Source organism: Salvelinus namaycush, chromosome 24 (genome assembly GCF_016432855.1).
Source record: "Salvelinus namaycush isolate Seneca chromosome 24, SaNama_1.0, whole genome shotgun sequence".
Classification (NCBI taxonomy): domain Eukaryota; kingdom Metazoa; phylum Chordata; class Actinopteri; order Salmoniformes; family Salmonidae; genus Salvelinus; species Salvelinus namaycush.
Genome location: NC_052330.1, coordinates 30,836,140 through 30,852,591, shown reverse-complemented (window position 1 = coordinate 30,852,591; position 16,452 = coordinate 30,836,140). Strand labels below are relative to the sequence as shown.

Sequence of the window (16,452 nt, the reverse complement as noted above, 5' to 3'; positions counted from 1 at the left end):
AAAAATAAAGAAAAACCATTGAATGAGTAAGTGTGTCCAAACTTTTGACTGGTACTGTATATTGAATAAAAATATAAACACATCATGTAAAGTGTTGGTCCCATGTTTCATGAGCTGAAATAAAAGATCGAAGAAATGTTCCATACACACAGAAAGCTTATTTCTCTCAAATGTTGTGCAGAACTTTTCCAAGATAATCCATCCACCTGACAGGTGTGGCATATCAAGAAGCTGCTTAAACAGCATGATCATTACACAGGGGCACCTTATTCTGGGGACAATAAAAGGTCACTTTAAAATGTGTAGTTTTGTCACACAACACGAGATGCCACAGATGTCTCAAGTTTTGAGGGATCGTGCAATTGGCGTACTGACTACTGGAATGTCCACCAGAGCTTTTGCCAGAGAATTGAATGTTCATTTCTCTACCATAAGCTTATTCTGAATGGCTGGGCCTAGCTCCCAAGTGGGTGGGCCTATGCCCTCCCAGGCCCAGCCATGGCTGCGCCCCTGCCCAGTCATGTAAAATCCATAAATTAGGGCCTAGTGAATTTATTTCAATTGATTGATTTCCTTATATGAACTATAACTCAGTAATCCATTGGAAAAGTTGCATGTTGCATTTATATTTTTGTTCAGAATACATGCAAATATATGCGCAAGATTGGTAAAACATTGATGATGTGTTAATCTTTTTTTTTTAAGACAGTAAAGAAGAAAGACGGAATGAGTCGGGTAAAGAAATATGTTGAGTTGAAAGACAAGGGCTAGTCATCTCCAGGTTCCAGTAGTCAGGCTGCGGCTGTCTGTCCTCGGTGTCTGATGCTACACACCACTCCACTCTTTGGTCTCAGAGTGCCAGTGTCCAGGATGTCAAAGGACTGGCCAGGCAGCAGGCTGAAGTCAAACCTCTGGAGCAGCTTGGCCATCACTACCTTCGCCTCCATCTGCAAACAACAGAAGGAATCTGGTGTGAGCGTGTGTGTGTGTGTGTGTGTGTGTGTGTGTGTGTGTGTGTGTGTGTGTGTGTGTGTGTGTGTGTGTGTGTGTGTGTGTGTGTGTGTGTGTGTGTAAGCGCCTGTTACTGTGTGTGTGTCTCACCTGTGCAAAGCTCTGTCCCAGACATGAGCGTGGTCCCAGGGCGAAGGGGTAGTAGCAGTAATAGGGCCTTCAGGACAGAAACAAACACAGCATCCATAACATGTCAGTTAGCTCATAATCAATTCAAATGTTGTAATACAACAATTAAACAATATTGGGTCACTTACTTGGCAGTGTCCGGATGGAACCTCTCTGGGTCAAACTTCAGCGGCTCCTCAAAGAACTTATCCAACCGTCCACAGACGTATGAATTGAACTGTGAACAGACAAGATAGGGGCAAACGTAAAATATGTGCGACAGCGGCAGATACAACAGTTAGAGTAGTGTACAATAGAGACGCACCAAAATAGTCAATGAGGTGCTGACTAAAAGAAACAACAACCTTATAAATATGAACAAATGTTTTTAATTCTTATTTTTTTAGTAGATAGTTTGGACACACCTACTCATTCGAGGATTTTTCTTTATTTTTTAAAACAATTTTCTACATTGTAGAATAATAGTGAAAACATCAACACTATGAAGTAACACATACTTGCCCAACGCTCGAACCACTAGGCTACCTGCTGCACCAATAACCAAAAAAGTGTTAAACATATCAAAATATATTTGAGATTCTTCAAAGTAGCCACCCTTTGCCTTGATGACAGCTTTGCACACTCTTGGCATTCTCTCAACCAGCTTCATGAGGTAGTCACCTGGAATGCATTTCAATTATTAACAGGTGTGCCTTGTTAAAAATCAATTTGTGGAATTTCTTTCCCTCTTAATGCGTTTGAGCCAATCAGTTGTGTTGTGACAAGGTAGGGGTGGAATACAGAAGATAGCCCTATTTGGTAAAGACCAAGTACATATTATGGCAACAACAGTTCAAATAAGCAGAGAGAAACAACATTCCATCATTACTTTAAGTCATGAAAGTCAGTCAATCCGGAAAATGGCAACAACTTTGAAAGTCTCTTAAAAACCATCAAGAGCTATGATGAAACTGGCTCTCATGAAGCCCGCCACAGGAAAACAAGACCCAGAGTTACCTCTGCAGCAGAGGATACGTTGATTAGTTACCAGCCTCAGAAAATGCAGCCCAAATAAATGCTTCACAGAGTTCAAGTAACAGACACATCTCAACATCAACTGTTCAGAGGAGACTGTGTGAATCAGGCCTTCATGGTCTAATTGCTGCAAAGAAACCACTACTAAAGGACACCAATAAGAAGAAAAGACTTGCTTGGGCCAAGAAACACGAGCAATGGACATGAATTTGGTCTGATGAGTCCAAATTTGAGATTTTTGGTTCCAACCGCTGTGTATTTGTGAGACGCAGAGTAGGTGAACGGATGATCTCTGCATGTGTGGTTCTCACTGTGAAGCATGGAGGAGGAGGTTTGATGGTGTGGGGGTGCTTTGCTGGTGACACTGTCAGTGATTTATTTTTAATTCAAGGCACACTTAACCAGCATGGCTACCACAGCATTCTGCAATGATATGCCCTCCCATCTGGTTTGCGCTTAGTGGGACTATCATTTGTTTTTCAACAGGACAATGACCCAACACACCTCCAGGCTGTGTAAGGGCTATTTGACCAATGAGAGTGATGGAGTGCTGCATCAGATGAGCTGGCCTCCAAAATCACCCGAACTCAACCCAATTGAGATGTTTTGGGATGTGTTGGACCGCAGAGTGAAGGAAAAGCAGCCAACAAGTGCTCAGATTATGTGGGAACTCCTTCAAGACCATTGAAAAAGCATTCCAGGTGAAGCTGGTGGAGAGAATGCCAAGAGTGTGCAAAGCTGTCATCAATGCAAAGGGAGGCTACTTTGAAAAATCTAAAATATATTTTGATTTGTTTAACACTTTTTTTGTTCCTACATGATTCCATGTGTGTTATTTCATAGTGGTGATGTCTTCTCTATTATTCTACAATGTAGAAAATAGTAAAAATAAAGAAAAACCTTTGAATGAGTAAGTGTTCTAAAACTTTTGACTGGTGCTGTATATCTTATTTTAAATATATATATTTGAAAATATATTTCCTTCTTCATTATTTTCCCTGAACCCTACCACCCCTCCCCTAACTGGATTAAACTAATGGACCACCACGCATAGGCCTCTACTTCCATCTTATACTGTACATACCATATACATTTTACAGACACAGTATATTTTACATTAGTTATCTTTTGTTTGTCTTCAGCTCCCCTCAACCCCTCCCATCTATCTCTGAACACCATCCAGTCCCTGTCTTCAGCTCCCCTCAACCCCTCCCATCTATCTCTGAACACCATCCAGTCCCTGTCTTCAGCTCCCCTCAACCCCTCCCATCTATCTCTGAAGACCATCCAGTCCCTGTCTTCAGCTCCCCTCAACCCCTCCCATCTATCTCTGAACACCATCCAGTCCCTGTCATCAGCTCCCCTCAACCCCTCCCATCTATCTCTGAAGAACATCCAGTCCCATCCTTCAGCTCCCCTCAACCCCTCCCATCTATCTCTGAACACCATCCAGTCCCATCCTTCAGCTACACTCAACCCCTCCCATCTATCTCTGAACACCATCCAGTCCCTGTCTTCAGCTCCCCTCAACCCCTCCCATCTATCTCTGAACACCATCCAGTCCCTGTCTTCAGCTCCCCTCAACCCCTCCCATCTATCTCTGAACACCATCCAGTCCCTGTCTTCAGCTCCCCTCAACCCCTCCCATCTATCTCTGAAGAACATCCAGTCCCATCCTTCAGCTACACTCAACCCCTCCCATCTATCTCTGAACACCATCCAGTCCCTGTCTTCAGCTCCTCTCAACCCCTCCCATCTATCTCTGAAGACCATCCAGTCCCTGTCTTCAGCTCCCCTCAACCCCTCCCATCTATCTCTGAACACCATCCAGTCCCTGTCATCAGCTCCCCTCAACCCCTCCCATCTATCTCTGAAGAACATCCAGTCCCATCCTTCAGCTCCCCTCAACCCCTCCCATCTATCTCTGAACACCATCCAGTCCCATCCTTCAGCTACACTCAACCCCTCCCATCTATCTCTGAACACCATCCAGTCCCTGTCTTCAGCTCCCCTCAACCCCTCCCATCTATCTCTGAACACCATCCAGTCCCTGTCTTCAGCTCCCCTCAACCCCTCCCATCTATCTCTGAACACCATCCAGTCCCTGTCTTCAGCTCCCCTCAACCCCTCCCATCTATCTCTGAAGAACATCCAGTCCCATCGTTCAGCTCCCCTCAACCCCTCCCATCTATCTCTGAACACCATCCAGTCCCATCCTTCAGCTACACTCAACCCCTCCCATCTATCTCTGAACACCATCCAGTCCCTGTCTTCAGCTCCCCTCAACCCCTCCCATCTATCTCTGAACACCATCCAGTCCCATCCTTCAGCTACACTCAACCCCTCCCATCTATCTCTGAACACCATCCAGTCCCATCCTTCAGCTCCCCTCAACCCCTCCCATCTATCTCTGAACACCATCCAGTTTTGATTTCTAGCTGCTACATATTTTTCCACTGTGCTGTGATGTTTCACAATATGAACAACTATTACAAAACCACTTGACAGTGGTGTTGAGGTAACTCACGAAGCATGTGACTCCCGCTGGGATGGGGATGCCGTTGATGGTGATGTCATTGGGGATGAAGCGAGACGTACCGGGAGCCGTGGGATACAACCTCAGAGTCTCCTTCAACACCTGATGGGGTAGATAGATTATCAAACACAACATGTTGAGTTACCTGGCCTTAGACCTGAGGACTTGTGTCAGCTCCCTGAGATAATGCTTTGGCTTTAGCTCAGTGGACTAATACAAGAAGAGGCAATGTGGTAACAATGTCTACACTGTATTTCTTATCAATTTGATGTTATTTTAATGGACAAAAAATATGCTTTTCTTTCAAAAACAAGGACATTTCTAAGTGACCGCAAACTTTTGAACGGTAGTGTATATTATTTTTAATATATACATATTTATATTATTTTCCCCTAACCCTACCACCCTTTCCCTAATTGGGGTAAACTAATGGACAACAATACTTAAGCTTCCACTTCCAGCTTATACATACTACATACAACATATTACATACAACATACTACATACTCCCCTCAACCCCTCCCATCTACCTCTGAAGAACATCCAGTCCCTGTCTTCAGCTCCCCTCAACCCCTCCCATCTATCTCTGAAGACCATCCAGTCCCTGTCTTCAGCTCCCCTCAACCCCTCCCATCTATCTCTGAAGAACATCCAGTCCCTGTCTTCAGCTCCCCTCAACCCCTCCCATCTACCTCTGAAGAACATCCAATCCCTGTCTTCAGCCCCCCTCAACCCCTCCCATCTATCTCTGAAGACCATCCAGTCCCTGTCTTCAGCTCCCCTCAACCCCTCCCATCTATCTCTGAAGAACATCCAGTCCCTGTCTTCAGCTCCCCTCAACCCCTCCCATCTATCTCTGAAGACCATCCAGTCCCTGTCTTCAGCTCCCCTCAACCCCTCCCATCTACCTCTGAAGAACATCCAGTCCCTGTCTTCAGCTACCCTCAACCCCTCCCATCTACCTCTGAAGAACATCCAGTCCCTGTCTTCAGCTACCCTCAACCCCTCCCATCTACCTCTGAAGAACATCCAGTCCCTGTCTTCAGCTCCCCTCAACCCCTCCCATCTATCTCTGAACACCATCCAGTCCCTGTCTTCAGCTCCCCTCAACCCCTCCCATCTATCTCTGAACACCATCCAGTCCCTGTCTTCAGCTCCCCTCAACCCCTCCCATCTATCTCTGAACACCATCCAGTTTTGATTTGTATTTGCCATATATTTTTCAACTGTGCTGTGATGTTTCACAAAAGTTCTGAACCTTTCTATTCTCATAGTTTCTCCAGATTGTAAATTAAAGATACACATTTTTGCTAAGAGTATTAATATATTATTGATCGATTGATGATGGCTTTACAAATCACCCAGCAGTGCTATTTCCAGAGTTAGCTCCAACTAAGTGTTGCAATTTTTCAGTCATTCCTGAACCTGCGAGCAAAAACAAGCTACATATGGGCAGTACCAAAACAAGTGATCTAATGATTCTGTCACTACAGTTAATTAATATAGTATAAAACCTATCAATTAAGTCACTGTACCTGAGACAGGTAGGTCATTTTCCCCAGGTCATCAAAGCTGATTTCCTGTTTCATCCCGATGACATCATCCACTTCTTGCTTCGCACTGGAGAAGTTATAGACAACAAGAAACTCAACCAAAGTATTTTTTTATTATGGAAATGATCAATAAACAAAGAGGTAAGATAAATTTACCCTGATTGATTTGATATTGACAAATGTTCCACATAAATATTCTGCATTTTATGTTTTTTGTAATGATTTAAGTGACCATTGTGCTGTTGTTGCTGTTAGAAATACTAAGGTTCCTAAGACAAACCCACACTTTATTCGTAAGAGAAATGTGAAGAGTTTTAATGAGCAGGCTTTCTTTCATGATATGTTTTATTTTGACTGGAGCAAGATTGAGCTTATCCCTGATGTGGAAACTGACTGGAAATTATTTCATGATGTTTTTTTCCAAATAGTAAACAAACATGCCCCATTCCACAGGTTCAGGGTTAAAGGACGGGATAATCCATGGTTTTCTTCTGAGCTGTTTTGTATAATTCATGACCGTAATCTAGCCTGGGCTAAAGCAAGGAAATCATGTTCTGATGCTGATCGGCTTATTTTTAGGCAGTTACGAAACAAGTGTTATTTTCTTCCCAGGAAGGCCAAGTCTGAATATTTTATGTCTGTTACCACTGATAACCTGAATGACCCTAGAAAGTTTTGGAATGCTATTAAGTCTATGTCTGGTAACAGTAATGTTAATGAATTACTGTCATGTGTTTTGAAGGACTCTGTTGCTGTATATGACAAAACTGAAATGCTGAATTGTTTCAATGAGCACTTTGTATCATCTGGTAGGCTGTTTGATTCAGTGTCCTCTGTCTCTGTACAACCCTGTGTGGATGAACCAGTGTCCTCTGTCTCTGTACAATCCTGTGTGGATGAACCAGTGTCCTCTGTCTCTGTACAACCCTGTGGATGAACCAGCGAGAGCTGGTCAAACTTTTAGCTTTTTGCCATTATCAGTGCAGGAGGTACATACAGCCCTGAAATCCTTAGATCACAGAAGGCCTGCAGGTCCTGATCTTTTGGATCCCTGCTTTTTAAATCTGGCAGCTGATTTCATAGCTGAACCACTTACATATCTGTTCAATCTAACCCTGGAATGTAATGAAATTCCAAAGATCTGGAAATCAGCATTTGTCCTACCACTTTTAAAAGGGGGAGATCCAACTCTTTTAAATAATTATAGGCCAATCTCAAAGCTGTCACCCCTGGGGACATACTACTATATATATAATATAATATATATATATATATATATATATATATATATATATATATATATATATATATATACCAATACTATATAATACTTGAAACCCTTGTGAGTGAACAGCTAAAATAGTTTTTATATACTAACTATTTTATCAATGTACCAATCAGGCTTCAGGAAGTAGCATAGCACAATTACAGCAGCCATGAAGGTTTTAAATGATATCACTGAAGCCCTTGACAAAAAACAGCACTGTGTCTCACTTTTTATTGATCTCTCTAAGGCTTTTGATACAGTTGATCATGCTATACTGAGGCAGAGATTGTCGAGTGTAGGTCTTTCGGAGCATGCAGTTGCATGGTTTGCGAACTATCTGTCTGATAGAACTCAGTGCACTCAATTTGATGGGCCCTTGTCTGTTAAATTGTCTGTCTGTCATGGTGTGCCCCAGGGCTCTGTACTTGGTCCGCTCTTATTCACTATTTATATCAATAATTCAGACAAAAATGTGCAAAATGCACAACTTCATTTTTACGCTGATGATACTGTTTTTTATTGTTGTGCCTCGTCTCTCACAAAGCTTTCCAGAACTTGCAAACTGCTTTTTATACTGTTCAACATACCTTGTGTCAATTGAAGCTTATCCTCAATACTGGCAAAACTAAACTAATGGTGTTTTCTAAAGCAAGAAATAGATCTCTGAACCTTTCACCTATTACTACCTGTCAAATGAGATTAAGACTGTAACCTCATATAAATATCTTGGAATTTTAATTGATGACGGCCTCTCTTTTAAATTGCATATTCAACAACTTACAAAAAATTGAAGCTGAAGTTGGGATTTTATTTTAGGAATAAGGCCTGTTTTTCTTTTGAAGCCAGAAGGAGCCTAGTATCAGCTACATTTATGCCTTTACTAGACTATGGGGATATTTTATATATGAATGACTGTAAGACCCTTACGCACCACTGCACTTTGTATACCAGGGTTGGTTGGCCTTCTCTGGTCACTCGTAGGCTCAGTCACTGGTATACTTTTATTTACAAAGCCATTTTGGGTTTACTACCATTTTATTTGGCCATTTTTATTGTTCAGAAATGGTGGGTACTCTCTTCGTTCGCAGGACTTTATCCTGCTAATTGTTCCAAATGTCCGAACTGAATTTGGTAAAAGGGCTTTTATGTACTCTGCGCCATTGTCTTGGAATGCCTTACAAAATACTTTTAAACTGGAAGAACTTGTCCCGATTGGTGTTTTTAAATCACTGATGAAGGATTTTGAGACTGATTCCCTGACCTGTCAATGTTTTTAATTTGCTGTTTTATGATTTTGTTATACTCTTGTGAATTCAATGGTTTTTACTAGATTACTTGTAGTTTTTCATGTTGTCTGTCTGTAATTGTGTAATGACTTGGTGCTGCCTATCTTGGCCAGGATGCTTGAAAAATCTTGAAAAAGAGATTCTAAATCTCAATGAGCCCTTCCTGGTTAAATAAAGGTTAAATGAAATTAAATAATAAGACCTACTTGGCCAATATCTCTGGCAGCCTTCCCAGTTCCATGACAGCAAAAGCTAGTTGATTGGCTGTTGTCTCTTGCCCTTTCAAGAGGAAGACAAAACAATAAAGGCTGTCAAGGTAAATCCAGCTGCTGAATCTTCAATTGTGTGGGGAATTGTTTTTATGGAGACCCACCCGCAACGAATAACGTTACAAAGTTGTCCAGCATAAGCTCCTCATCTTCATTGTCTTTGTTTTCCTCTGAAATTATGAATATATACAAGTTTACAGAATTGAGACAATACTGTTACTGAACCTCATCAATAACATGACTGTTTTAGCTGACACCGTCACATGCAGAGCCACAAAGTAAAAAGTCTCCAATGTTAGCCTGGTCCCAGATCTGTTTGTGCTGTCTTGTCTTGCCAACATTGGTAGGAGTTGTTAAGACAGCACAAACAGATCTGGGATCAGGCTACTACAACGTGCCTTTGCCAGCCGTCTTGAGGATCTGTGTCAGGATATCTTTAGGAACATCCTCGCCATTTTGGATGGCCATTTTCCTCTCGTTGATCCACCGTCTGCCTGTCGAACGCAGGAGCTGAATAGACTCTTTCACCTCGTTGATGAACTTCTTGTTCTTTGGGTAGAGCTAATATGACATTCAACAAAAATGTAATTGTTAGATTAGGGAAATAGGAAATTCAACCATATTTATAGGCCATCTAGGGACTGATGCTATACATTTTATGAAGCATTGTGGTGCAGTACATCTGTCTGTTGATGATTCAGTGTGCCAATGTTTTGACTGTATGTGTGCTTATAAAATAAAGACATGAAGGATGCCATCCTGGGCCGGCTCTACGGTGTGGCAAAGCCGGACATTAACCCACTGATAGAATTTGTGCACCCCCCAGTTGTTTCCCCATAAACATAACACATGGTATATGAAATACCCTGCCCGGTTTTGCCAGTGTAGTGCTGCCGGGCCTGCCAGTGTAGTGCTGCCGGGCCTGCCAGTGTAGCGCTGCCGGGCCTGCCAGTGTAGCGCTGCCGGGCCTGCCAGTGTAGCGCTGCCGGGCCTGCCAGTGTAGCGCTGCCGGGCCTGCCAGTGTAGCGCTGCCGGGCCTGCCAGTAGCTCAGACAGCAGGCCTGACCATGAGGTTGAGGACCCTAGCATCAAATATAATACCCACCCACCCCTCATGCCACATGCTGACCAACAACATCGAGAAGAACCAGGGCCTAGCACCATCAGGACGAGGGTAACATCACAACAAGCACCTGCACCTCCGTTACCCCAGCCACTAGGACCTGATGTAAACCCAGATAACCTGTTGTGAAGGGATGGGATGCATGGGATAATGACAAGCAGTAGTTAAGGCAAAGAGTTTTTGCATATTTTTGTTAGGGAACGCCTACTCTGTGAAGTGCGCGTGTGCAATAAATAAATTCACCTTTGCACTCCTTTTAAACAACGCAATATTTTAAAACTTTGGCAAAGGGTAAAGTCTACAAAACTTTGTCCACTCTGTTCGTAGCAGATTGTAGTTTTGGGAAAAGAAAACTGTTTTGAGATCAAATGTTTCATCAATGATAAAATGTGTAGAATGTGGAAACGCCAAGCGGATGCTTCACAATTATACATCCGGTGAAATATCTGTCTCATTGTTCCATCTGTGGTCTGTCTCATTGTTCTATCTGTGGTATATGTCTCATTGTTCTATCTGTGGTATATGTCTCATTGTTCTATCTGTGGTATATGTCTCATTGTTCTATCTGTGGTATATGTCTCATTGTTCTATCTGTGGTATGTCTCATTGTTCTATCTGTGGTATATGTCTCATTGTTCCATCTGTGGTCTGTCTCATTGTTCCATCTGTGGTATATGTCTCATTGTTCTATCTGTGTTATATGTCTCATTGTTCTATCTGTGGTATCTGTCTCATTGTTCCATCTGTGGTATATGTCTCATTGTTCTATCTGTGGTATCTGTCTCATTGTTCTATCTGTGGTATATGTCTCATTGTTCTATCTGTGGTCTGTCTCATTGTTCCATCTGTGGTATATGTCTCATTGTTCCATCTGTGGTATATGTCTCATTGTTCTATCTGTGGTATCTGTCTCATTGTTCTATCTGTGGTATATGTCTCATTGTTCTATCTGTGGTCTGTCTCATTGTTCCATCTGTGGTATATGTCTCATTGTTCCATCTGTGGTATATGTCTCATTGTTCCATCTGTGGTATATGTCTCATTGTTCTATCTGTGGTATATGTCTCATTGTTCTATCTGTGGTATGTCTCATTGTTCTATCTGTGGTATATGTCTCATTGTTCCATCTGTGGTATGTCTCATTGTTCCATCTGTGGTATATGTCTCATTGTTCCATCTGTGGTATATGTCTCATTGTTCTATCTGTGTTATATGTCTCATTGTTCTATCTGTGGTATATGTCTCATTGTTCTATCTGTGGTATATGTCTCATTGTTCCATCTGTGGTATATGTCTCATTGTTCTATCTGTGGTATATGTCTCATTGTTCTATCTGTGGTATATGTCTCATTGTTCTATCTGTGTTATATGTCTCATTGTTCTATCTGTGGTATCTGTCTCATTGTTCTATCTGTGGTCTGTCTCATTGTTCCATCTGTGGTATATGTCTCATTGTTCTATCTGTGGTCTGTCTCATTGTTCCATCTGTGGTATATGTCTCATTGTTCTATCTGTGGTATCTGTCTCATTGTTCTATCTGTGGTATCTGTCTCATTGTTCTATCTGTGGTATCTGTCTCATTGTTCTATCTGTGGTATCTGTCTCATTGTTCTATCTGTGGTATCTGTCTCATTGTTCTATCTGTGGTATCTGTCTCATTGTTCTATCTGTGGTATCTGTCTCATTGTTCTATCTGTGGTATCTGTCTCATTGTTCCATCTGTGGTTGAGGTGTTTGGGTTTTTCGTCTCTGGTTATTTGGACGTATCAGGATTGGGAAAAGGCGGTGCTTCACTTCACACGGATCAGAAGGGGGAGGCTTTTGCTGAGAATTTATTTTTGTAAGGGTGGAGAATTCTCTCAATTTATAACGCATTTAATAACGCAGCTGACCAAATTACACAAGATTTTTGTTCGGGGTTAATCAAGATTATGCCACTATTTACCTGGAAGGTGGAGTCTCTGACATAGTGGACCATTCCCTTCAGACACATCTCTATGGCTTTGGGGAACTGCGTGTCACTCTCCTTCAACAGATCAAGATCCACTCCAAACGCCACCTACAGGTAGAAACACAGATAAACAACATTGATGATGATGATGATACATTTATTATGAGTGCCTTTCATGTTTCAGATCAAGCTTATTAGCATGTCAGAATAATACCTGACCAGCAGCAACTCTGAGTCCTAGTTATGGATTATAATGGCTAGCTCACTGGCTTGGCTGCCTAATAGCTAGATTACACTGTGGCTTGCATAATAAGTCAATTGTCATAACCTGAAAATGTGTCACTTTGACAGGTTCTCCTGTTTGTCATGAAGACAGCTTTATGTGAAATATTAAACTGGCAGGGGTAGTGTGTAGGAATGACCATTCGTTACCTTGGTGATGATATCCAGGGTCACAAGGTTGAACATTTGGTGCATGTTGGCAGCTGTGTTGGTGTCAGCCATGTCTGCCAGTTTATCCATCAGACACTCTGCCCGCTCGTTGAACGCACCCATCTGACCACGCAGGTACCTGGCAATACACAGCACGATGGAAGGATGGATGGATAGGTGGATTGGTTGGTTGACTGACAGACAGACAGACTGATCCATTGAGCAATTGATTATTACATCATGTGAAATAGATACGTGTCTTACAGACTGCTGAAGGCAGGGTCCATGATCCTTCGCTGTTTGTACCACGCATCATGATTATGAGCCGTAATCAGACCATTTCCCAGAAACCTGCGGAGAAGCAGGACAACAGAGTATTTACTGTACCCTGACACTGAATCCCCTTGCCAATGACCAAGGGGTCCAGTTGTAATGTCTAGGTGGCTTAATTTAAGTCAGACAGCATTCCGATTAAATGTATTAGAAAATATTCGGTACCGACCGAAACTTTTTTTTTTAAACGCAGATGTAATGGTACGAAGTCGGTGGCAGTAATTATTATATGTTGATATAGCATAAATGACACAACATATTCAGGAATCACCTCTGTCCAAATAGATTGAAAAGACCCTTGTAGACCAGTGAGTCTTTGGGGTACTTTGGTGACATCAGCACTTCCTGTGGTCGAGAAAGCAAAATGTCTGTTTAGTTTGTGGAGGAAATGGAATGGGCACTTTATTTTAGGGTAGAGTACGGACAGAAATGACTGGGTATTTTCTTTGTAAAATAGTACAAAGAAATGGACGGATGCTTAACTTCTTCCCTTAAACCAGGCGTGTGTAATATTCAGGCACAGGTTTACCTTGGTGGTATCAGGGCAGGTGACAAACAGCATCACAATGTGCATACCGTTGATACGGTACACCGGTCCATATGTCTCAGACCTGTCAAAGATACAAAAGACTACACTAAATAGAATGTAAAATGTCCCAAGACAACTTGGTGTGTGTGTGTGTGTGTGTCTTGGCCACCATCACCACTGCTCCATGGCATTCAGCTCACCATTCCAGGAATTTGTCGTGGATAACTCGACCATTGCTAATTTCCCTCAGGATTGCGGTATGTCCGAATATAAAACTGTGGGAAAACAAGAGATGTTTATTCCATAACTGACAAATAAGGACGTTCTGTTGAGTCATCCCTTCAACCAAGTTCACTCAGTGAAAACGCAAAAGACAGGTGAAACAGCGACCCCTGGCGGTTATTAAGGCTAACTTTTCTCTAGTTTCCCTGATCCTTATGTAACTCAATATACATAGTTGAAAATAACTTCCAGCTACAGTATTTAAAATAAATGTTCAGGTTACATAATAATGACTTACCTGTTCCTTGGTGGTCCCGGTATGTGATCATATTTCAAATGAATATATTTTATGTACAGACAAAAACAGAGAAATACGATCAACATCAAACCAAGTAGGCACATAAGAACATAACCAATCCAACCTGCAATCAAATGAAAAAGTGCCATATTGCAGTAGACTAGCGGTGGCCCTACAAGCAGGGTATGTAGTCTGCTTTTCGGACTGAATTTGGTCACCTGTAGTACTATGCCGCGTTCACGTTGTAGTCGAAACTCGGAAATGTATAACTTGGTAAATGGTTGTTGTTATACATGTGCCACGTTCACGATTTAGCAAAATTGACATTTCCGAGTGTTCTAGTTCCGATATGTGAACGCGCACTAGTAGTCTACTACTGCTTTTATGGTGTGTTCGTGACCAATTTCCGGGGTTCATAGTTTGTTTAACGACAGGAGCTAGATTCTTCATCAGTAAAGACTACTTACGTGCCTGCAAAATGACGCATTTGGCTCTATAGCTCAGTGGTAGAGCACTGGTCTTGTGGGGTCGCGAGTTCGATCCTCGCTGGAGCCTAGATATAATATATATTTTCTGCCACACGGGTGTGATGAGAACGTGTAGAAGAGAGCCTAGAATATGACATCGTCTTGATAATGATCTGATATATTTTGCACACATTTGACCCCTATGGGTGGTATTTTAAACACGTGTTGAATGCAAGTGTAAGAATGCTACTTAGATTTAGCGTATATAACGACTCCCACATCACTGTTGTAGGCTGCTACAGACCGCGCTCGTCTTCGGGAGACGCACTCTCTTTCTGATGTCCTGCACAAGTTAAATGACTCTGAATTCATTATTGTAGGAGATTTGAACTGGGGCATGCTTACATCTGTATCGGACTCTTTTAAAGAACTGTGTGACTCTCTGAATCTCACTCAATTAATTAATGCGCCTACAAGACCGAATCCCAGAGCACCTAATAAATCAACGCTATTGGACATTATTCTAAGGAAATGATGTCAGTGTTCACTGTGTGTTAGAAATACATCAATGATCAAAGCCAAATATTTGTTTTAAATACAGTTTAGACCGTTTGATGAGCAAGCGTTCTCACATGATCTGTACCATAATATAGACAGAGTAAGTCTGATTCTTGATGCTGACACTGCCTGGGGCTATTTTTATGTGAAATTTGTGTCCATTTGTGATAAGCATGCCCCTGTGAGGAAATGTAGAATCAGTGGAAGGGACAATCCCTGGTTTTCAGATAACTTGGCAGAATTAATTAGAAAGAGAAATATCACTTGGGTTCAAGCTAGACTTACAAATGCTCCTGTTGACTGGACCTCCTTCAGAGCGCTAAGAAACAAATGTACAGGATTGATCAGGAAGTCCAAATCAGATTACTATTTAAAAGCAGTCACAGAGAACCTTAACAACCCTACCGAGTTCTGGAAGCTAATGAAATCAGTGTCAGGTTCTAATGCATCCTCTGGCCTTCCTGACCATGTAATGATGGATTCTAATGAAGTGAAAGATAAAGCTGATATTATAGGGGTTTTAACAAGCACTTCATATCTGCTGGTTCAGTTTTTGATAATGGTGGGGTCCAGGCCTCTAATGTAAGCTCTGTTAGAGTCAACTATGATATAGGCCCTTATGTGAACCATTTTAACTTTAGCCTGTTTCTTATTCTGAGGTCCATAAAGCACTAAAGGCAATAGACACTAAAAAGTCTGCAGGTCCAGACAACCTGGAACCCTACCTCTTTAAGATAGCAGCTGGTATTATTACTGAACCTGTGGCTCACATTTTCAACTTGAGTCTCTTGACCAATTCATACGCAGCATTTGGAAATCAGTTTATGTCCTCCCGCTGCTAAAGGGTGGAGATCCCTCAGATGCTAATTACTATCGTCCTACATCCAAACTCCCTATCCTGGCCAAAGTCTACGAATCCCTAGTGAACTCACAGTTAAACTTCTTCATTGAAAAGAACATACTGGTTCAGTCTGGTTTTAGATCGGGGCACAGCACCACAACTGCAGCTATGGCAGTGGCAAATGACACCATAAATGCACTTGATAAAAAGCAACATTGTGCTGTTCTGTTTGTTGATTTATCAAATCAAATGTATTTATATAGCCCTTCTTACATCAGCTGATATATCAAAGTGATGTACAGAAACCCAGCCTAAAACCCCAAACAGTAAGCAATGCAGGTGTCGAAGCACGGTGGCTAGGAAAAACTCCCTAGAAAGGGAGGAAAAACTCCCTTATCAAAGGCATTTCATTCAGTTGACCATGAATTGTTGCTAGCTAGACTCAGTAACATTGGTCTAAGTGAAGGGGCACTAAATTGGTTTAGGAACTATCTTTCTGACAGAACACAATGTGTATATACTGACAATCACAAGTCTAGCTTTCTGGAGATTAATAGAGGTGTCCCCCAGGGTTCCATTGTAGCTCCTGTGTTGTTCTCAATTTGTATTAATGATTTGGGAAATGGGATGCAA

The 16,452-nt window shown here is 41.9% G+C and overlaps 1 protein-coding gene across 3 annotated transcripts; it reads right to left on the bottom strand.

The window, feature by feature from the left end:
- Window positions 1-260: 260 nt before the first annotated feature.
- LOC120019174 (cholesterol 24-hydroxylase-like) lies at window positions 261-14,320 on the bottom strand. 3 transcript variants are annotated; one of them, XM_038962472.1, is made up of 16 exons: window positions 14,172-14,320; window positions 13,954-13,959; window positions 13,634-13,708; window positions 13,434-13,515; window positions 13,176-13,249; window positions 12,836-12,922; window positions 12,572-12,710; window positions 12,134-12,247; window positions 9,464-9,626; window positions 9,170-9,235; window positions 9,003-9,075; window positions 6,226-6,310; window positions 4,682-4,792; window positions 1,269-1,357; window positions 1,102-1,168; window positions 261-947 (listed from the first exon to the last, which is right to left on the bottom strand). In XM_038962472.1, exons 4-16 carry the CDS (start codon window positions 13,476-13,478, stop codon window positions 792-794), a joined length of 1,269 nt encoding a protein of 422 aa, XP_038818400.1. In that variant the 5' UTR covers window positions 13,479-13,515; window positions 13,634-13,708; window positions 13,954-13,959; window positions 14,172-14,320; the 3' UTR covers window positions 261-791. The 3 variants fall into 3 exon arrangements, with proteins under 3 accessions (XP_038818400.1, XP_038818399.1, XP_038818401.1); XM_038962471.1 differs by having other exon boundaries at window positions 13,954-14,320; XM_038962473.1 differs by lacking the exon at window positions 13,954-13,959.
- Window positions 14,321-16,452: the final 2,132 nt, after the last annotated feature.